The sequence below is a fragment of the Podarcis tiliguerta genome (assembly GCF_965153285.1).
Source record: "Podarcis tiliguerta genome assembly, chromosome: Z".
In the NCBI taxonomy this organism is placed as follows: Eukaryota; Metazoa; Chordata; class Lepidosauria; order Squamata; family Lacertidae; genus Podarcis; species Podarcis tiliguerta.
Window position 1 is genome coordinate 20,186,571 of NC_139553.1, and position 23,670 is coordinate 20,210,240.

The following is a 23,670-nucleotide window of genomic DNA, read 5'->3' on the forward strand; positions in this document are numbered from 1 at the left end:
CATTTAGATCGGTAATAAACAACTGATTGAAATTGGTGGTTGGTGCAAGTTTGTTTTGGGACCAACAGCACCATCTGTTAGCCACCCTTCTTGTCTTAGTCCACTTTCTACTCTGCAGTCTATGGAAGATATACATTTTTTCTCCCCTTAAGGAAAACTTTTTTTGTCAAGTGGGACAGATGTTTAGAGCTGGGGGGATATAGCTCCCAAAAGCTCTTAAACCTGGAGAGTTTTCTGCCCATGTTCCACCACTGCATTGTAACATGATGCAATGTCTTGGGTGAAAAATCACTCTCCTTTCCTATTATTATTATTTCATTTTCATCTGTTGTCCCACAGCAAACTTGCTCTAGATAAACAAATGATTGCAACAAATTAAAATTGCTTTTGCAAATGCTTTTCTAAACCTGTTTCTGGCAATGTTTGGAAACTGTGGCATAAGGTAGTGATGTTTATCTGCTTTCTATGTAAGCGATGGTTCCCAAATTTTGGAGGCCATCTCCCCCTCAGTTCCACAAACTCATCCACCAGTGCTTCCAACCCTATTAAAAAAATCATTATTCAGAACAGTGATTTGCATGACCCCCTAAGGAAGATAGTAAACCAGTAAAATTCAATCCAGGAACAATTTATTGCACGTTCGTTCAAAATCCAGTTAAGACTATTTAGTTTAATTAATCCAACAAAACTGATTAACTTGATCCAACAATACAAGCTTTTATTTTATTTTTATTACTTTATTTATGATTTTCAGTTTTATACATTTCAGTAATTTTATAATCATTTTAACATTTCAGAACTTGACTTCCCCCTCTTTCTGCAGTTCCTTAAATTTATTTTTAATATTTTCTGCATATCCAGATTAACTTAATTTATTCATTTATTCATCTAAATATATACTCTTATAAAACTGCAGGTTATTACAATACTCTGCCAGTGTTCTTATCTGTTTACAATTTATTTATAAATATTCAATAAACCATTTCCATTCTTTTATAAATGGTTTGTTATCTTGATTTCTTATTTTTCCGGTAATTTTCACCATTTCTTCATATTCCTTAAGTTTTTGTATCCATTCTTCTTTGGCTGGGACTTCTTCTTCTTTTCATTTTGAGGCAAGTAACCTTCTTGCCGCTGTAGCCACATACATGAATATGGTAAATTTCTATACAGTTTGGGTATTTCTGTCCCTATAATTCCCATAAGTAAAGCTTCTGGTGTTTTTATTTTACAAACGTTATTTTAAACATCTTTTTCAATTCATTATATATCATTTCCCAGTAAGCTTTAACCTTACTACAAGACCATCACATATGATAAAAAAGAACTTGCTTTCTCTTTACATTTCCAACACTTATTTCATTTGGATTTATACATTTTTTCCAATTTACTCAATGTTAAGTACCATCTATACAAGCTTTTCAAGGTCTGATAGACATTGACATCTCCAGCGACTCCTGCCGCTTTCCCATTAGCATATAGTGCCCCCAATCTCAGTAATCCCACTCCCCTCTTTGAGAACCACTAGGGTAAACTTTATGCTTTGTGGTGTCTGGCTCAAGTTGTCATTCAAAATATACAGTGGGCCCCAGATTGGTGACGGCTGATTTACTGAATATTCACATCTGGAAAACGTGTGTGCTGATTCAGGGGAAATGATTCCTTTCCATGTGACTGGGCAAGCTTGGGTCTTCGCAAGTGACCTTTTGGTTGGGTGTTGATGACCACTGCTATGGTTTCCCACAGAGATTCTTAGACTGAGACATACCATTGGTCCATCTTGTTTAATATTGTCTATACTGACCAGCAACTGCTCTTCGGGGTTTCAGGCAAGAGTCTCTCTCTCTGCCCTACCTAGAGATCTGGTTACCTTACCTCAAAATGGAGATTGTAGAGTTGGAAATAGTTCAGAAAAGTACAACCAAAATGATGAAGGGAGGTGGAGCAACTCTCCTATGAAGAAAGGTTGCAGATAGGAATTTATAAAATTATGCATGGCTCCCTCAACCGAAAGTCTACAGGGTGGCAACATGAGAACAGGACCTTCTTTGCAGTGGCTCCCCAGGCAAAAACATTCTTCGTCAACCAGGCCTTCAGCTGTTAATGATCTACAGTCTTTTAAAGAGAGGGGGTGTCCTTTTCTTCCTTTTACTATTATTATATAATGGTTTTGTGTTTTATGCTGTACACTGCCCTGTGGTCTCTCAATGAAGGGTGATATATAAAATTAATTAAAAAAATTAAAAATTAATTGTTCTTTAATGATTTTTTCCCTGTGTTTTTAACAGTTGTTATTTTTCTCTATAAGCCACTTTGAGGCCTGTCAGGGGGAAAGGTGAGGTAAAAATAAAGTAATGAATAAGTAGATAAGTTCTCTCTCTCTCTCTCTAAGTCCGCTCACCTTCCCTGGTGGGAGGTGTTGCAGCTGGGCATCCAGGTCCTCTCAGTGACCTGGCTGGAAGGCGGAGGGATGCCGCCCGCATCACGGTGACTCCTAGCCACGTCAACCCCCCAGCTGTCCAATCAGCATGGCTGTGGGCATGACCGCGGGCTGCTTAAACTGTGGCATGGCCAGGGGGAATCCTCCTTTCATGCAGCACAAACTATGGAATTCACCTTCACAGGAGGCCACAAACTTGGATGGCTTGAAAAGAGAATTTGACAGATTCATGGAGGAGGAGAGGGCTATCGATGGCTACTAGCCAGGATGGTTATGATGTGCCCTCCACAGTTGGAGGCAGCAATGCTTATGAATACAGTATCAGTTGCTGGAAACTGCAGGAGGGGAGAGTCTTGATCTTATACTGTAATCCTGCTTTCAGGTTCCCCACGATAGGCAACTGTGAGGCCACTGTGAGGCCACTGGGCTAGATGGGCCCCCTTTGGCCTGATCCAGCAGGCAAGAAGAGCAATGTTGAGGTGCCAGCGGGGATTGACTAGCCGTTCAGCTATGGCTATTTCTGCTAAAGGGGAAGCACAGATCAGCTGCTCTAGCCTGACAGAGGAGCTCAAGGGGAAATGGTCTCTAAGCTAAGCAAAGCACCAGCTGCTGATCTTGAAAAACTTGGTGATGTGGATGTATCCTGAACTTTGGTGGGAGCTGGGAATGAGTAGATCTCACTATCACTCTCCCTCCCTCCCTCCCTCCCTCCCTCTCTTTCTATTTGGTTCTGTCCCACAGAAATTACTGCCAGAATATATCACCCTGCACTCTGCTCTTGTTTTTTTCGAAGCTTACTCACTCTCCTTTTTTTATTGCCCTGTTCCCATTTTTACAGAGCCTCCCTTAATTGCTGTTACTGTAGATCATCCAAAGCATATTATTTAAAAGATCAGCTTTTGCACTGATTTACAGGGCTGCTCTTTGATTTGACGTTTTTACGTCGGGAGGCTTATTTTTCTAATTATGGCCAAAGGAAGTTTCAGATAAGTATCGTTTAATGTTGGGAGCCAGAACCCCAAGGACAGCACATTTCATTTTATTTTTTCTCTTGCTGAAATCGAGCAATCAGGGTTCTTCTCCAGCCCTCTCTGCTTTACCTAATTGCCCACCCCCCAAGCTGGCACACTTCTGGGGGTTGATGCGGAGGGATAAAATGGTCATTGTTTTCTGTCTAGAATAACAAAATTTGGCTCCGCAGACCTTTTCTTTTACAGCTACAAGCATTGCCAAATATTAATGCAGACACTGAGGAGTGAATATAAATAAATAAATGCAATAAACAGCCTATTTCAGACAATTAGAGAGTCGTAATCACAGGCTTCCTTGTGTTTTGTTCCTGTTCCTGTGTAATATGATGCAAGGTCTGTGTTGTGAATGTTGCTGTCTGCTAGGAACAGGGTCTGCTTAAATGCCACCTTGAAGCAACCTGGCATCTCTCTGGGATTTCTTTTCTCTGGTTTCTGTTCTCTCTTTTATCAGAGCTTAGACAGGAGAGATTCTGAAAAGGTTCCATTCTGTTTTGCAGGTTTCCAGGAGAGAGGTCCAGCCACACATATCTAGGTGGAAAGCCAGTGTGGTGTAGTTTCAGACTAGGACCTGGGGGAGACCAATGTTCAAATCCCCCCACTTTGCCATCATGAAGCTCACTGGGTGTGGCCTTGGGCAAATCACAGCCTAACCTGCCTAACGGGGATCAAATAAGCAGGGGAGAACTGTGTTGGCCACCCTGAGCTCCCTGGAAGAAAAAGTGGCAGTGCTTTCTTTCTGGGGTATGCAGTGTCAGCACCTTTCCCCCCAAATGTTAAAAGTGTGGCACTTACTATAACAACTTCATAGTGAGTTCTGATAGGTGGGATAGAAATGCTATAGATGAACCAATTCTTTTTTTAAAAAAGTTTCTATTAATGCTTGAAAAAACAAAAAAGAATATACAACAGTTAACATCAAATATGAAGTATTTTTTAACATAAAAAATAAAAAAATAAATAAAGACTTGCTATTCTCCGTCTACCAGCTTTATAGACAAATGCAAAACCTTTGCTCCATAGTCACTTCTAACTTTTCTCTTAACATAGAATTGTAGAGTTGGAAGGGACCAACATGGGGCTTGAACCCAACATAGGGCTCGAACCCATAACTCTGAGATTAAGAGTCTTATGCTCTACCGGCTGAGCTGTAAACAGACATTTTTTCTCTGTCTTCAAACCCAGATATCTCTAGCTCATCTTCCTTTTTGTACAAAAAAGTCCATAAGGGGCTTCTAATCATTAATAAATGTTTGCATCTTTCAAGTTATTCCAGAGTGTGGCTATAACCCTACATGCAGCCACCAATAGTAATCCAATTAGTGATTTATCCCCCAAATTCTGATTCTCATTTAAACACAGAATCAGTAACTCAAGCTCTGGAGCCTTGGTGACATGCTGATTTGCAACGTTACTTATCTGATTAAACATTTCTGCCCTAAAATTTACCACAGTTGGGCATGTCCACTACAAGTGCCTATAGCTCCTCCTGTCCCCACACCCTCACCAGGAGTCCAGGACATAGGTGAAGTATGTTTATGCATATAGGAAAGTTTAACGGGTTCTGCACCATTTCTGCATTATCTTCGGCATTATTTCCTTGATGCTGAATGATATGGTTTTATAGGGATCCTTGCTGTTTTAAATTGCTTTTAATATTGTTTTTAGTGCTTTTACCCACACTGGTACCTTAGGGTGAAGGGTGGGTAATAAATAAATTGATAATAATAATTGTCTGTTGTGTGTCCCAAGCAGGGTATTCCAGTGGCTTAGCATGATGGGGCAAAAAAGGTAGTTGCCCCATATGCAAAATTGTTAGGTGCGCAAATTTTCAACACCCGGTGCTGCCTCAGTACAGCTTCATGCTTCCATCGCTGGACTCCGTTGAAAACGGATTCTCCATGCGAACCAGGAAGTGATCTCTCCAGACAATGGAACTATTCTCCAGGTGACACGGATGCCATTGGGCAGTTGAATGCACATGCATACTCCATCCGTTTCCCTCCCTTCTCCCCTTCCACGCAGCCCCGGTCACTGGTAACCCACGCTGCACCACAGGGGTATTTGTAGGAATAATGCCTCTAATTAGAGATGTTCTAATTGGCTAAAGACAATAGGTAATACCAGTAGCTGTCATGGCTGGGGGGGACGGACAGTCTTATGGTGGCTGAGAAGCCAAAAGTCCTAGCAGAAGCTAGGAGGTTGGCTTATGGTGTATCCACAACAATTTCAGTGATTATAAGAAAATCCTGCCCATGCCATCTCTAGGCCTGTTGGCTGTGCATTCAGTGAATCCTTAGAAGCTCCCAGAATTCAGCCATCACACCACCTCCCCGGTTGCTGTTTGAGCAGTTGTTTTGGCTTGCCAACACCCACATTCATAGAATCATAGAATTGTAGAGTTGTAAGGCACCTCCAAGGGCCACCTTGTCCATCCCTCTGCAATGCAGGAATCGCAGCTAAAGAATCCCTGACAGGTGGCCATTCAGCACACTGCAGCAGGTTCTCATCAGCTACCTGCCGTTAAGTGGGAGCCACCATCAACAACTTCTTATGAGCTTCTCCATCAGCTTCTGGGTGCTGATTGCTGACCTGAATGGGGGTCTCAGCTGGCCCACAGAGTCAAGTTTTCTGACTAAACTTATTTACACAGCACATAGTTGAGCTATGGAACTTGTTCCCTCTGGAGGCTGCAATAGCTAACTAAGGTGGCTTTAATGGAGGAGAGGGCTATTTATGGCTACTGGCCAAGATGTGTGTGCTCTGCCTTCATGGTCAGCAGTGCTTCTGAACACCATTTGTTGGAAGCTAGAGGGAGGGAACGTGCTCTTGTGCACGGAACCTGCTCGTGGGTTTCCGATTGGGGCATCTGATTAACCACTGAAGAGTGGGTGCTGGACTAGATGGGTCCCTCTTCTGACATTCCTATGTAACCTCCAGATCCAGGAGCAGTTTATCTAAATTCCTAGGTTCTTTGGGGTATGTGGCCATTGTAACAACAGGATTCTGGATTAGATTGGTCACTGGCCTGGTCGAACCAGGCTCTTCTTCTATTCTCAGTTCTTTTGTTCTTGTTACTTGCTGCAGCCCGCAAGTTAAAGAAGCTGGGAAACCTGAAGATGCAAGAAGAAGGGGAAGCAGCGGACCCCTCCAGCCCTACAGAGGAGCAAGCTCCAAAGATGGCCATGACACGCATTGAGAGCCTGGAGTGCCAGCCCATCTTCCTCAATGTCCTGGAAGCTATCGAGCCAGGCGTGGTGTGTGCTGGCCATGACAACAACCAGCCTGATTCCTTTGCTGCCCTTTTGACCAGCTTGAATGAGTTGGGCGAGAGGCACCTGGTGCATGTTGTGAAATGGGCCAAGGCTTTGCCAGGTAAGGAACAGCGAACAGCTCTTGCATTCTCTCTCTCTCTCTCTCTCTCTCTCTCTCTCTCTCTCATGCAGTACAAAGAAAACAGTACAAAAGCCCCATCTCCCTTCGTGTTATGGTGCAAATATGTTTTCTGCTGTGGTTGCCCTTGCTTATTTGAGTTGGGTCTCTCTAAGCATGATAAGGTGACTGTCAGTGTATTTATACTGCATCAGCTATGTGCCTCGTTCTGCTGACTTGCATCACTTTCAGCCAGAGAAATTTAGGTTTTTCCGGCTTCTTCAATGCAAGGTTCCTCTTGCCGGGGTCTCTTATTTACGGCTTACAAATGGGACAGGTTTCGTTCACAACAACACTGTTGAATACTGTTGATTATTCAGAATAAGTAGATGGCAAATATTTTCAAAGCACGCAATTTGCACCTCTTTTGTGATCTGCATTCCATTATTGGCAATTAAAGAGATGCTGTCTTTCATTATCTGCAGTTAAAATGACAGTCAGGAAGATAGCAGAATGCAAAAATCACATATATTAAGAAATGCATCAGTGTAAATAAATAAAAAATAGAGAAAATGTTCCTAGATACTCAGGGAAGCTTGCCTGAGCTTTTTAGATAAAGAGTAGGAGAACAACATTTAATAAGAATTCAGAAATCAAACAATATATATAGAGAAAACACTTCCCAGAATCTATTCCTTGGTCAAAAGAAGTGAGGGGCACCTACTTTTAGGAGCACCTTTCTTCAAATTTGGTGTAGAATGTTTATTTAATTTGTAAAATTTATATGCTGATTGATTGAAAACCACAACAAAATTTATATGCTGATTGATTGAAAACAGCAACAACCCTCAAAGCATCATGCCTGCACTGCTAGTTTGCTGCTCCTGTCAAAAGCTGCACAGTGTGTGCTTTATCTTCTCCCAGTTGTTTTCCAGCATTCTCAAATGTGTCCACATGATCTGCTGGGAAATGTCAGAAAGTTGCATTCACAAAGTCAAAGTGCCCTCGCCTGGCTTCATTAGTTAAAAAGCCCTACACTCCCAATGCAAGTTCCTGAAACTGGGACACAACCATCAAACCATCACAAGATCCAGCATGAGTAAGCAGAATCCTGGCAGGGACACTTCCCTGCAAAAATTTTGTTATTAGGGTGGGACATCAAAGCAGTTTACAAAGAGAGTGGAACAATAAAATTATCAGCAAAAAATATATAAAACTTGAAATATAAAAGCAAGAGGAAACTAAAAATGAATTAAAATGCACATTAACAATCTACACATCTGTTTAGGGTTGTCCAAATAATTACTGTATGTTTTTAGCAGGCACCAAAATGTGTACAGTGAAGGTGCCTGCCTGATGTCAATAGGCAGAGTTTAGAGTATAGGGGGACTGACCAGATGTTGGGAAAGGGTTTTGTTTTACTTGTAATAGTTACCTGCAAACTTTTTGCTACTCTTTACTGCATGATGAGAAGTGGTCCACAAAAACCTGCCAATGAGGTTGTTCCCACTGTTAACGAGCAGAAATCAACCCCATTGGTGGGGGATCGAGAACAAATTGTGTCCCTGGCTTGTCTGAGAGGAGAAAATGTTTTTGCCTTTATGTCTATACATCCTGGTTTGCTGCTTGAGCCACTTGGTGCTTGACTTGCAGGGGCTTTTCACCAGCACTTTTGCTCTCTGCCTTGGACACACTTTGTGAGTTGCCTTCTGGGCTCCTTGTTGGGGGACTTGCACAAAGAACTCAGGTGTCCAGAGATGTCACACCTTTCTGCCATCCTTTGCTCAAGTTCAGTAGACTGCGTGTGGTTGTGTTCTCATAGTATGTCTGTAAGAATGTGGACCACACTTGAAGGGAGAAGGTTCACTGAAGTGCTCATGCGCCTGTTTCCTATACTGGGCAGGGATAGATTGCTGGGAGACACGGGTTGACTACAGTGGCAGTTAACATTACATAGAAGCAAGGCTGAGTTTGTCTTCAAGTGTGCATTCACCGGGGAGCTGGAGCAGTGTACTGGTTAGAGTGTATAACTAGATCCTGGGAGAGACCAGAGTTAAAAATCCCACTCAGCCCCACTCCAGTAACAGTCCAGTCGGCTTCTGTATGTACCCTGGGGGGAGGGCGCCCTCTTGTCCTTTGTCTTAGGCAGCAAAATGTCTTGAGTGAGTCCTAACAAAGAACTACAGCCAATTATGGCTCCCTGGTGAGACAGTGTGCATGACAAACATATTTGAATTCACGCATTGTATAGTCAGGTGTTCTGCCTCAAGCAGCAAGAAGTTGCCTGTGTTTGGCTTCCTTGCAATGAGAGATTACTGTGCAGATGGTCTTTTTTAATTTCTAGTTTTGCAAATCTCCAAATAGAGAATTGGGTGTGCTCCACCCAGGCAACAGATCTGTACCCTCACATCAGATCTCCAGGGAGAGATGCCCAGAACCCCAGGACACAGCTGTCCAGTAGCCCACTCTCTCCCTCTCTCCTTTTCTCTCTGTCTTCTTCTCTGTCCCCAGACTTTCTTTCATCCTTTCACAAATATGTAAGAAGCCCTAATGGATCAAAGACCCACCTAGTCCTGTAGCTTACCAGGTGCCTGTGGCAAACCTACAAGCAGGATTCAGTCATAAGAGCCATCTCTCCCCCTGCAGTGTCCAGCAACTGGAATTCAGAAGCATTACGCCTTCTAGCAGCAGAGGTAGGGCAAAGCCAATGTGGCTAGTAGCCATAAATAGCCTTTTCCTCCATCAATTGGTCTAATCCCTTTTTAAAGCCATCCAGGTTGGTGGCCATCACTGCCTCCTGCAAGAGAGACTTCCACAGTTTAACTATGCACTGTGTGAAGGACTTCCTTTTATCTGTCCTGAACCTTCCAACATTCAGCAGCTTCACTGGATGTTCATGAGTTCCAGTGTTAGAAAAGAGGGAGAAAAGCTTTTCTCTGTGCACTTCCTCTAGGTCATACATAATTTTATAAACTCCTATTATGTTTTGTTTTTTAAAAATAATTTTTTATTAAATTTTCCACCGTGATAACACAAACCACAAAGCAAAATGATACACAAAAACAGAAAAGGAAAGAGAAAAAAGAAGAAAAAGGGGGGGAGGGGGAACAATAAACAAATAGACAATAATAACAAACTTAATTCTTCACAAATCCAACCTTTTAAATATCTTGGTTGTCTTCCTCAAATCCCTCCCTTACCCTAACCCTAACCCTATTATGTCCTTCTTATTCAACTTTTCTTTTTTAAACAATTATGTTTATTAAATTGTAAGAAACTAAAAGAAGAAATATTGCAGCTGTCAAAACATTATTAAACACTTTAAAGAAACAAATTGACTCTACAAAAGGTTGGCAGCTGATAAATTGCTAAGGAAACAAAAGTAAGTAATTATTATTTTAAAAATAAATAAATGAAACACCACCACCATAGTGTATACCATGCCCAAATCATATCCACCAGGCAAATAAGTTTGTTACTCATTTCTCTCATAATCAATTATTTCAAAATAAAATTAAAAATTTATACATAAGAATTCAAGCATCATTTGCTATATATCATGTGAAAAGGAAAGGAAAGCCTACGTCAACCGAACCTTATTTCATATCAATATTTGTGCTAGTAAATATTATAAAATCAGACCACACCATAGTAAAGTTATCTTTCTTAGTCTGAGCTCAGCTTGTTTGTTAATTTAAAATTTTTAGTAACACTGTATCCCATACCACTTGATGGCAATTGGACACTGGCGAGATCTTTCCAGTGACTAACTCTAACAGCCCTTGCAGCTTGTAACAGATGTCCAACCTTTTTCTAAGCTAAAAATCCCCAAATGTTGTAACCTTTCCTCATATGACAGTTGTTCCACCCCATGTTCATTTTGGCTGCCTTTTTCTGAACCTTTTCCAGCTCTGCAATGTCCTTTTTGAGGTGTGGTGACCAGAACTGTACACAGTATTCCAAATTTTCCTCCCTTTACATCAGCTTCATAGAATCATAAAATTGTAGAGTTGAAATTGACCAAAGTGTCATCTAGTCCAACCCCATTGTCCCTTTCGTTGGTAGGACTGCCAGCGGGGCAGTGTTACCTCTGGTGCCTAACACTAAAGAGATTTCCCAGCTAGATAGGTACCACTGAGAGAACAGTTTTAAAAACAAATCCTGAGCCATTAAGAAGCAATTTCACTGATGAAGGAATGGCTCGACAGTGGCCTAATAGCATTTTCAGGTGTGCAGTTAAAGCACCTTAAAAAGTACTATGTGACCTCCAACAGTCCCTCAAATGGACTGGAAAGATTTCTCAAGTCTATCTGAGGAACAATGATATTGTTACATGCCATCCCACTCTCTGAGAAGTGAGAAACTCCAGGGATTCCTGTGCTTCCCCAGGGTTCAGTTTCCTTGGAATGAAGCTCAGTTCAGACTATGGTGTCTTTGGGAAATATGGTTTTATTTACACATGTAAATAAAGGGACAGAAAGACTCACAGCTTTAATATCCCAGCAGGCCTTGCTTCCCCATTAGTCATAACTTTGGATCCATCACAGAGCAAGCAGATCTCTGTGTCTGGTTTCCAACTCAGCTCACATATTCCCCTTCCTTCCTTCCTTCCTTCCTTCCTTCCTTCCTTCTTCTTTCTCTCTTTCTGTATCTCTGCTTTTCTCCTACTTAACAGTTAGATGAAAGGGATAGAGGAAAGGCCCACCTATTTGTTCTACAGCATAGAGCAACTACTTCGGTTGTGTTCATCATGGTGTTTTAACTAGCCAGTCAAAGCCATTACCTTACCAAGCAGACTGGTTTGGCAAGTTTGCTTTCATATCTTCCACCCCTACAGTTACAGGAACCAAGAACTGGAAGCAACTCAGAGCATCATCCAGACTGAGATGGTCCAACACGCAGTCCAAGGGCCACATGCAGCCCTTGAGGCCTTTTTTGGGAAGGAGGCATGAGGGCTCTGGCATGATCCTAGAGTCCCCCTGCTTGCTTCCTAAAGCCAAGTGTTTTCCCAGTGTGGTGAAGAAGGTGGGAGTGTGCTGGGGCCCTACTAGAGCCTTGTGCCTCCTTCTCAAAGCCCAGAGTCTCGCTTAGCAGCTTTGATAAGGTGGCGAGAGAGCTGGGTGTGTGTCAAATCTTGCTTCACTCTCCCCATCCACCATGCAACAAGGCAGTGTGCAGCCCGTGGATTCCATGTCAAAGTACTCTTGCAACCCACTTAGTATGAAAAGTTGGGCCACCCTGATCCAGTCTGTTCCCCACCCCAGCTTGCAACAATTTATATTTCCAGTGACACTCAATGGGCCTTTGGACAGGTACAGCAGGAAAATAGAGGGAAAGGAAGGAAAAGCTGAATCCTGATCACATCTGAGGAATAAGAACGCTTGTGTTACCACAGCTGCCCTGCTGGGCTGCTTCTCATTTGTAGCACATCAGAGAGGTAGAATGTCAGCTTTCCAGAACTTAGCAGAGAGTGACAATTGGGAACACCTTTGTCTCTTTTCTGTTGAATAATGAAACAGAGTAGGACTTGGGTCCTGAACCACAACCCAGTGCAGCGTAATTCACAATTACTGGTCACAATAAAGCTAATGAAGGGTTTTAGTGTTCTACACATTCTGGTTAGTTTCCATCATATTCATGAGTTTTCTGGCACTGCAAGAACTTTGGAGAATATCTTTTGTCCTATAGCAGGAAGAAGCATAACTCTCCAAGCACAGATAGCCGTGGAGATGAAGTTAACCACTGTTAGGGATGCGTAGGTGGTGGTGGGTGGTTGGTGGAGAAATTCATTCTGTCCACATTTTGATGTAAGCCTAATTTATGCTTCCCTAAAGCGAAACACACCTGCCCTTCAAAATTTGCACTTCTCCACACATTGTGATATAGTCATAAAAAATGGGGAAACTGCACACACAAAATGCATGCACAAATGCAATATGTAAATGTGTTATATAGGGAGGAATTTCTTGTAAAAATGTGTATACAGTATGATCACATCATACATACATTTAATTGTGTGATTTCAGCCATATGTGGTTGAAGGCTGACTGGTTGAAACCACACAAATTAAACACACAGGAGGCAGAGAGCTTAAAAGCTGTTTTTGTGTAGCATTTTCACAGAGTGGAAAGAGCTTTTAAACTCTCTGCTTTGCTTACCGGGTTCTGGGATACTCTTGTGGAAACTTGTGCAGCCCCACAAGATCTCGTGAGAATCACCCAGATCCCATTAGGCATGTCAGAGAGCTTAAAAGTTCTTGCTTGGGGGCAAGGCCTCCTTGGCTCACAACCAACTCCGGAAAGGTAAAGATGGTCACTTGGGAACAGTTCCAAGAGAATGGTTCGAGTATACAAGTTTTTGTGTACTCAGATTGTAGCCACCGTGCAATACTGTATTAGATAAAATTGTATAAAAACAAATCTGTTATACAAAAAATGAATACAAAATGTGTGCACATCGCCATGCAAACTTTTTGCATGCAAACAGATGAATGTGAGAAACTTAACTCAAGACTAGAAAACTGAGGAAGGGAGAGAAGTCAGAATTTATGTGTCTTAGTCTGCTACACTGACCACTACGCCAGAAGGGTAGCATGGTCAATTGGGTGCTCTGGATGAGGTTGTACTCTATCAAAAGCTGCTGAGAGATCAATAAAGGACATCCAAAGCCAATTCAGTTCCATAACTGCACATAAACCCTAACTGAGTTGTCCTAAATGGAGCAGGATAATCAGTGTTTCATCCAAGTGTTTTTCAACAGCCACATGGCAATCCTCTGCATCACTTTCCCAAGAAAGTGACAAGACGGTAGTTGTCAGAAACCAATGGATCCACCGAGATAGGCTTCTTTAGATCAAGTCACTGCTTCCTTCCATAAAGTTGGGACCACTCCTTCCCACAAGAATTCACTGCCACATCCTGTTTCCACCCAGTCCTATCCCTTCAGCAGACTTCAATCACCCAAGAGGAAAAGGCACAGAGAACACATGTGTAGTCACTTTGTTACAAGCAACTTGCCCAATGCCATCAAGATGCATCAACTGAAACTGATCAACTTTGCCATCAAAGTGCTTGGAAACAAATCACAATGGGATTCTGAAGGGTCTAGAATTCCATTGCCTGGAACATAGGAGCCAACTCCTAGGGGCCAAGACCCCTTTGGCCCCCCAATAAAATATTTGAGGGGACCTGCGCCTCCCCCAAGTTGATGGGCATTGCCATTCAAATGGTGTGTGTGCACTGAGTCATGTGATAAGTTATGTGGGGTGTGGCTTACCTGCCCCCACAATGTTTTATGCAAGTTGGCACCCCTGACCTGAAGCAGAAGTCATTTGATCCTGGACATAAGAACACAAGAAGAACCTGCTAGATCAAGCCAGCAACCCACATAGTCCAGCATTTTGTTCTTACTGTAGCCAACCAAATGACTGTGAGAAACCCGCAAGCTGGACCCAAGCACAACAGCTCTCTCCCCTCCTGTGGCTTCCATCAATTGGTATTCAGAAGCAACAATACTTCCAGCCATGGAGGCAGAGTACATCCATCATGGCTAGTAGATAGCCTTATCCACTGTGAATTCATCCAATCCTCTTTTAGAGCCATCCAAGTTGGTGGCCACCATTGTCTCCTGCAATAGCAAGTTCCACAGTATGTCTAAGCACTACATAAAGAAGTTCTTTTTTTTTTGTCTGTCCTTAATTGTCCAACATTCTAACTTCTGTGTTATGAGAAAGGGAGAAAAACTTTTCTGTAGCCAGTTTCTCTGCGCCATGCATAATTTTATAAACACTTATAATATGAAAGAAATACATTTGAGGATGCAATGGATGCAAATGAGTGGGCCTCCTCTTGAGATTGCTTAGTATTCTTGCATGTGTACATGTAGAATTAGACATAATTCTGCAGTGCAAAAGTCACATGGGCTTTGAATTACACTGTTTGGTTACTAAAAGGCTCCATTTTGCTGCAAACCACTATGTTCTCATTATTAGAGCAAGCACTTAGGTTCCATGGTTGCTCAGGAAATATATTCGTTTCAAAATGGGAAAACTGATTCAAATCTATGATTTAAATTTGCATTTTCTTTGTCATTTAAATCATGGTTTAAACAGTTGATTTAAATCACCTTTATTTAAATCAACCCATTCTGGTTTGCACTGATGGAGAAAATCAATTAGCATCTTCAGTATACGCCAAGTTCGGCATCACCATGGCTTCATGTTAGAATAATCAAATTAGCCTTCCACATTCCCTTCTCCTCTCCTACTTCTTTACACACAGCAGTTTCCTGTGACATCTGAACTATCATTTGTTCAAAGTATGATACTTTTATATCCTGGTCAGTTAACTAAATGTAGTTAGAACAAACCCCAGTTTTCCAAGCTCTGACATCACAGGAAACTGTGGTTAGCTCAAAAGATGTTTTCAGTCTTTTCTTTACATTTGTGGGGGGTATTGTGCTAGCAAGGATTGCCATGTGCTCCGTTTACACAGACTGTCTGGTTCAAAGAGACCCTTAACAGTAGACCTGGAAGGCACATAGATCACTTGGTCACAGCCATCCTGACTATGGCAAGATTCTAGTTGTATATAAAGCATTACAATTACAGTCATACCTCAGGTTACAGACGCTTCAGGTTGTGTTTTTTCAGGTTACGGACACGCCGAAACCCGGAAGTACCGGAATGGGGTTACTTCCAGGTTTTGGCAGTTGCACATGCGCAGAAGCGCCGAATTGCAACCCGTGTGTGTGCAGATGTGCTGTTGCAAGTGCCTCCTGCACAGATAAGGTTCGCAACCCAAGCGTCCCCTGTATTTCCAAGTTTTTGACCATACATATAAATAAGCAGTTTTATATCAGCTTGTGTCCTCTTTTTTAGTGATGCTGTTTCTCTTTTTTGTTAGTGAGGACATAGCCACCTCAGGGCAAGCCCAAGGCTCACTCCCGTAATGCTAACCCATGGTTTAGAGCTACATCAGAGCCAGTGATATAGCACAGCAGTCATGAAATAATCCTTCCCAAGCTCTGAGGCTGAATATTATCCATGGTTTATTTTAAAATGTTTATTTAAAAATGGGCTGAAGTATTGCCAACAATAAAATTTCATTCACAGTGGGAGTACAAAAAACCCTCTCACTGGGGGCCTCCCCTGACATGCTTCAATTTTTTTTTTATTTTTTTTTTGCATTTTGTCTGCAGTTGTTCACTGCCAGAATTATACATTTGCCACAAGCATATGAATGTTTGGCAACATTCCCCAGAACCAGGGCAAGTACCCCCTTCAGAGGACAAAGTCAAGCGCTGTCCAGTTGCCCTGGGAGAGGGGTGTGTCTGCACATGATCTAGGATATATTTCTTCTCCCATGAAATGAGCAAACATCATCTATTTCAGTGGCACCCTCCACAGTAAGACTGTGAGGTTGCAGAGGCTGTTTTAATTAAGCCTTGTGCTAAAGTTTTAATTTGATTTCAATAGATCACACTACATTTTTGAATATTGAGATTCAATGCAGGAAAAAGCCTCCAAGTGACTGTAGGAGGTGGTGTTTCCAGCAACTGTTGCAGTCACTTGCCTAGAACCCCATCTCATAGAATAAAAAAATTGAACCGAATCACAGAATTGTAGAGTTGAAAGGGACACAAAGAATCATCTAGTCCAACCCCCTGCAATGCAGGAATCTCACTTCTACAACCTGTGCACACCAACTCACCCTCTGTAGAAGCACTGATGACTTCTTGGATGCTAGTAAGTTTGCCACTAGAGCCTTTGGGCTCAGACCCACCCACCCCACACATTTGCAACACCCACCACAGTTTTCCACAGATACCATCTTGTTTTTTGAGTTACAGGTTTTGCTCCATCGTACCATTAACAACTTGATCACCATATTCCTGAGAAACCACCGTCTGTTGTCTTACATCCAATCACAATTGGCCAGGATATCAACCTGCACTCCATGTCCAGACAGGAAGGGCACTTGGAAACAAACTCTTAGTGGCTACCTCCCAGCTGTAGGACTCTCTCTTGCAAAGGGACTTGCCAAGATATAAGAACCTAAAAAGAGTCCATCCAGCCAAGAACCCTCTCTACTACGGTGACCAGCAAGAGGCAGGGATGTGAAGGTCAACAATCTTCTCTTGTTCCCCAGGAACTGGTTTCCAGAGGGATGACACCCCTAAACTTGGCTGTACTTAGCTACCATGAGGAACAGCACCTCCTCCTCTCCTTGATTCTGGTTAATCCCTTTCCAAAGCCATCACCACCATTTGTGCTGCAAATTTCTATGCATCCATTATTCATTGTGCGAAGCCTTCCATTTTCTTTGTCCTTAATCAGGAGGCCAATCAGTTCCACCAGGGGGGGGTGTCCATCAGTTCTGGTTTGAGGAAATTCTCTCTGTCCACTTAATTCAGAAAAATGCAAGCTTTTTGTAAACCTCACCCATATCCCCGTCCTCCATTCCTTCCTTTTTTGGGTGCTAAACCATGTGGCTGGTGGCCTGTTATCTAAGAATACCCAACAGCACTGTGTCTGAGGCCCTATCCTGGAAGCTCAAGTGGGTGATCTAGCTGATCTTTGGGGAAGGGAAAGGACCATATCTCAGTGGGTAGAGTGTTTGCCTTGCAAGCAGAAGGTCCCAAGTTAAATCCCTGATGGCATCTCCAGATAGGATTGGGAGAGGCTTCTGGCCTGAAATTCTGGAGAGCCACTGCTGCCTCTCATTCAGTATGAAGCAGCTTCCTATGCTGACGAGACCTGGGAGATTATTTTAACAGAACACCCTGCATTTTAACTTTTCAAAGCCCATTATTGAGTTTCCATGCGATTAAAAAGCCTCCAGGTGACTGCAGCAAGTGGCATTTCCAGCAACTGCTACTGCCACCTTTTTGGAGTCCTATCTCATAGAATTGCAGAGTTAGAAGGGATCTGAAGGGTCATCTAATCCAGTCCCCTGCAATGCAGGAATGCTATCTGTTCCTACCCACTCAACCATCCTCTCTCCAGAAACACTTGCAGCAGCAAGCAAACCAGCAAGTTGGCAATTTGCTGTCACAGTCTTTGGACTTGGAGCCATACTACATCCCCACATACAACTTGAAACCCTCACTGCTGCTTCCTGTGTGCATTATCTTGTTTGGAGAGTTACAGGTTTCTTCCAAGCTCACCCTTAGGAACCTGGCCACCCTACAAGGGCATGTCACTTTAGGGGATGAATTTTTTTGTAAATTTCTTTTAAAAATGTTTTGGGGTGAGAATTCAAATCTGCTATTTTTGTGATTGGACAATATTTTGCTTAGTCAATCTACATTTGATCAAAAAGCAGCACATGAACTGTTCTCAGGAAATCAAAGAATTTTAATTTTACCTTCAGAAAATGTCAGGTAAGGCTATAAAAAAAACTTTATTTCTCGGCATAAAACATATCCTACTAGGCATACAACATAACCTTGTAATCATAAAACAACATTAGAAAGTAATGACATCAGTTAATAAGAAATTTAAGCAACAAGTTTCATCAAGTCTTGCTTTCATTTGTTATTTGACATTATTCGCCAACTTGTTTCTTGACCTCTAATGTAGCCCTCATGTTTATCCTGTATATACACCCTACCTGATGCCACTGTGAGTTGTTCCACACACCTTTGTGTAGACTGGGCATGACAGAGCCACCATGGAAGTTGCATGGATTCGTCAGTGAACTTCTTTACTTCCACTGTAAAGACCCCATCAGACTTCCCTGTCAGACCAATCTTTCAGCTCCAACTGGGATGAAGCACTAGGGTTGATGGAAGCTGTCTTCATCAGATATACAGAAAGATCTTCCAGAGTGTCATCATCTCCACCTCTCAAGTCAACAATCTTTTGAACACCAGCTCTCCTCACTGTCATCTGATCACAAGTGTGTCTGGATTATCAGCTTCCTGAATGCACACCATGCTGAGTATTGGATGGGTGGCAAAACTATAACCTATAATCCACTATAACCTTTTTTTTGCAGCCTTGCTGCAGCTGAAACAAGATGTGGCGTGGACCTTCCACCCAAGAGCGTTTTACTTTGATGTTGAACCAGCAGGGGTAGTACACACAAATGATGTATTCCTCTATCAGTCTTAAGTTGTGGAGGGTTTTTCCTCCTAAATCTGTGTTTTGAAACTCACATGCAACAAAGCCTCCTCGCTATTTTTAACTACCAATTTCAAGAAGGGCCAGATCCACTGGAAGTTTTCCTGTTCTTAGGGCCTGAAACCTCTGGCTTCTCTCCCTACCTCTAATTCTAGACTTAACTGCCTTGCTATGAATGAACGTTTGCTGCTGGTTGACAGGGTTGGGAAATTATTTTGCTCACAATTGTGACTTTGCTTTGCAGCACAGAGTTTTCTGCTTCATCGTAGCAACACCACTATTCTGTTTATACAGTTGTATAATTTGATCCTAAATGTATTTCCATGACTTCTTTTGGATCTCTGAGTGGAGAAGGCATTGGGCCAGGTCCACATCAGGCATCACTCAAAGCAGGATTCCCTTAAATAGTATTGTGGATCTGGGTCTTATGACCACTCCATAGCTCACAGGGTGGGCATGCCTGACGCACACCATGGTCGCAGGATAAGGACTTCAGAAGAGCCCTACTGAATCAGGCCAAGGGCCTATCCAGTCCAGCATCCTGTTCTCACATTGGCCACCCAGATGCCAGCCAGTGGATGTTCACTGTCTCTGTAACCAATGAGCTGTACCCAATAAAGTCATGGCTTTTATGACTCCACCTTGACCCATTTGTAGTTCTTTCTCCCGGAAAACTACCCTGGGTTGCAAGGACTCCTAAACAAAAATTCTCAAAGGCTTTATCGTTTTTCCCACACATAGGAGATTCTTCAGACTCTAGCTGGCTCTGGTTCCCCTTTTCCTAACATTACAATATCCATTAGAGATGGGACTGCCAGAAGTGTATATAATGTTGTAGAAATGTGCACTTACACAGGAATAACCAGATGCACAAATATAGGGTGGGGGACACTTGGCTTGCGAGGAGTACATGCAAAAAGGTTCTCGGGGCCTTGGTAGATCACAAGCATAACATGGGTCTGCCGTGTGATGCAGCAGCCAAAAAGGTTAATGTGATTTTGGACTTCATGAACAGAATTCTAGATCCAGATCAAGGCAAGTCATAGTACTGCTCTGTGTTGCCTGGGTCAGATTCCACCTAGAGTTCTGTGTCCAGTTCTGGGCACGCCTGTTGACAGAGGAAAATAGAAGCTGTGCAGAAGAGAGCGACCAAGATGATTAAGAGTCTGAAAACCATGTTTTATGAGGGATGGTTGAGGAAGTTGGGTACCGTATGTTTAGCTTGGAAAAGAGGAGAGTGGAGGGAGATAGGATAACCATCTTCAGGTGTCTGAAGGGCTTTCTCATGGAAGATGGAACAAGCTTGTTTTATCCTGCTCTGGAGAGTAGAGCCTGAACAAATGGATTCAAGTTACAAGAATGGAGATTCTGACTAAACATCAGGAAGAACTTTCTGAGAGTAAGAGCCATTAGAGAGTGGAAAGAAATCCCTTAGAAGATAGTGGACTCTCATTTGGATGTTGTTAAGCAGAGGTTGGATGGCCTTCTGTCAGGGATTCTTTAGCTGTTAATTTTGCATGGAAGGGCTTGGATAGGATGACCCGCAGGGTCCCTTACAACTCTACAATTCTCTGATTCTGCGAAATACAATAACACCATCTGTTGGTGTGATGAAATTATATAAATACTGTGTATGTGATTTATAAATAGCAGATTTATATAATGCCATTGATTTATATTTACTCTGTTTCCTAATTCATCCCTAGTATGCCCTTTTCACTGTTGCTGCACACTGAGTTGACATTTTCACCAATCTATCTAACATGACCCCCAAATATATCTTTCCAGTGTTAGTCACTCACTGCTAGTTCTGATTCTATCATAGTACATGTGAAATTAGGAAATGTTTGCTCCAGTGCTCATCATTTTCCACTTATTTACATTGAAACCCATTTGACACTTTGCAACCACCCACTTGAGCAGTGGCGGACCCTGGGGTCTCAAATATCAGCAGCACCCTGTACGACACCAGAATTCAGCACACACACCCCACCTCTACACCATAGTTGTGGCACCCCTGAGGGTCTACACTATGGGTAGGTAAACTAAGACCCATAGGCCAGATCCGGCCCAATCGCCTTCTAAATCCGGCCCGCGGACAGTCCAGGAAACAAGGTGTTTTTACATGAGTAGAATTTGTCCTTTTATTTAAAATGCATCTCTGGGTTATTTGTGGGGCCTTCCTGGTGTTTTTACATGAGTAGAATGTGTGCTTTTATTTAAAATGCATCTCTGGGTTATTTGTGGGACATAGGAATTCATTCATATCCCCCCCCCCCCAAAAAAAAATATAGTCTGAGAGACAGTGGACTGGCCCCCTGCTGAAAAAGTTTGCTGACCCCTGGTCTACACTCAGTGCAACCAAACCAATCACAATCCCCTAAATCCACCCCTGACTTGAGAGAGACTTTAGACCTCTTTGCACTCTGCATGGATGAATAATGGTGAATACTATACTTGACCATCACTCTGAACAACTCTGATCGTCACTCAGCCTTCCCAAATTTCTATCAACTCCAGCTAATATGACTAATGGCCAGGCATACTGAAAGTTTAGCCCAAAGGCTAAACTAGAAGACACTGGATTTGGAAAGACTGCTGTAGGTTATTTGTGAAAACATTAAAGTATGCCAGTCCCAATTAGAATGAACGGGGGACCCCACTTCTTATATCCCTCTTTTATGAAAACTGCCCCATTTATTTCCACTTTCTGCTTCCTGTCCTTCATCCCTTCAACCAACCATAAGTGCAACCATCTAATATTGCTCAGGAGCCTCTGGTGAGGAGATGCGTCAGAAGTCTTTTGAAGGCATTTTTAAAAATGAAAATAGCATGGGGAAGAGTGAAATGGGCACAATTTTTGCTCTCATGTACTTGCACATTTGTGCAGCAAGTTCATTCATTCATGCTGTGCATCACATCCAATAAACACACAAGACGTAACCGGTTGCACGTTTGAATAAATAAAGTATACTATTCATTGTATTAAATTGTAGATTTCAACAGAAGTAGCTCATAAAGTTCAATGAAAAAAGTAGAAGGCCCAGTGGATCAGTTCATTCTCTAATCTGTTCATGCATAAGGGCCATATATGTGTCTATTCCACCTGTCTGTTCATAGAGTCCAACAAGCCACACGAAAGGTTGTTACAGTTCCACAGAATTCTTTCACAGAGTCTAAGACAAGGATTTCCAGAATATTAGCCTTGTTTCGCCATCCTGGGCTTCATCAGTAGTACAAACTCATATATGCTATCACAGGACAGGCACAAGCACAATATTGATTCGAGTAGCAGGTGTTGGCAATCAACAGATACAAAATTTCTTTCTTAAAGTGACCCATATGGCACAGCAGAAGTAAAACAAACTTAATCCACACTCAGATGTTATACATATAAACATTAATGCAACTCATACAAAAATGTAATCAGATTTCATATCTAAAGTAATAGCAATTCACAGATACAAAATTTATTTTTCACAGTAATCTTCTCGGCCCACAGAGGTGAAACAAACCTAGCCCATGCTCAGGTGTTTTACATATTAACCTTAGTACACATTCACAAAAAGCAACTATAATCAATTTCAGTATTCAGACCTGAGGTATGTAAGGAATTTAATAAGAAAATAAACCTAGTTTCTTTCTGCATGAGGATTTTTTTAGCTCGTTCTACAGTGGGAAGGTAAACGGCGTTTCCATGCGCTCTGGCACTTGTCACGGTCCTCCATGTACCAGTAGCAGTTTAGTCCTGCTGGCCACATGACCCGGAAAACTGTCTGTGGACAAACGCTGGCTCCCTCAGCCTGAGAGCGAGATGAGCCCTGCAACACCACAGTCACCTTTGACTGGACTTAACCATCCAGAGGTCCTTTTACTGTACACAGACATAATTTAGCTTGTTTTTGAAGCACTGCAACTGACTTCCCCAACCTGGTGCCCTCCAGATGCTTTGGATATCTTTCCTGGCTGGGGGCACTTGTAGCCCAAAGCATCCTGGGGGGCATCAACTTGGTGGCAGGGCTGCACTTCTTTGGTTTGAGCAGAAATGGGCAACGAAGCATCCATCCAGGGCCAGCATGGTCATGAGGCTTAGTGAGGCAGGTGCCTGTGGCAGCAGGTTAGGGACAGCTGGGGGGGGGGGTGGCAGATACAGACCCTTGAGGAGTGTGCCACTTGCTGCCTCCTGCACCTGCTGCCCACCATCCCCTGCTCCTCTCCATGCCCCCTTTTTCTCCCCTGTCACCTTCAGTGCGCCAGGGCTTCCCTGGCCACATCCAGTTGCCTTAGGTGACAAATGAGGTGGTGGTGGTAGCAGTGATTCATCACACTTGCTGTAAAAATAAAAAAGGAAATGTACAGTATTTTTCGTCCCATAGGACGCTCCGTCCCATAGGACGCACCTAGTTTTTTGGGGGGGAAATAAAGGAAAAATTTTTTTCCTTTATTTCCCCCCCAAAAAGCAGGTCGGGGAAACCCAACCAGGTCGAGGAACAGCTGGATGGCGGCGATGCGCCTTCCTGCTGTCCCCCGAGCTTGTGGGGCTGGCCGATGTCTGCCTGGCGCGAGGGGCGCTCTGCTTCAGGGCGCCCCTCGCGCCAGGCGCCAGGCTGCTATCCGCAGCGTGGGGAGCGCTGCTGGAACCTCCTGCAGCGTTCCCCATGCTGCAGATGTCTGCCTGGCGCGAGGGGCGCTCTGCTTCAGGGCGC

General features: G+C 42.9%; 1 protein-coding gene and 1 long non-coding RNA gene across 4 annotated transcripts in view; both read left to right on the forward strand.

The window, feature by feature from the left end:
• The window catches only part of LOC310669768, a 571,559-nt gene that overhangs the window by 333,647 nt on the left and 214,242 nt on the right, over positions 1-23,670 (forward strand). The gene's annotated exons all lie outside the window — the stretch shown is intronic.
• AR (androgen receptor) overlaps positions 1-23,670 on the forward strand; it is a 214,015-nt gene that overhangs the window by 160,040 nt on the left and 30,305 nt on the right. For all 3 annotated transcript variants that reach the window (XR_014507203.1, XM_083423583.1, XM_083423584.1), the window contains exon 4: positions 6,556-6,843. Coding sequence is in view for 2 of the 3 variants with exons in the window: in XM_083423583.1 (XP_083279709.1) it covers positions 6,556-6,843 (288 nt within the window). In the remaining variant the exon portion in view is untranslated. The remainder of the gene's footprint in view (positions 1-6,555; positions 6,844-23,670) is intronic.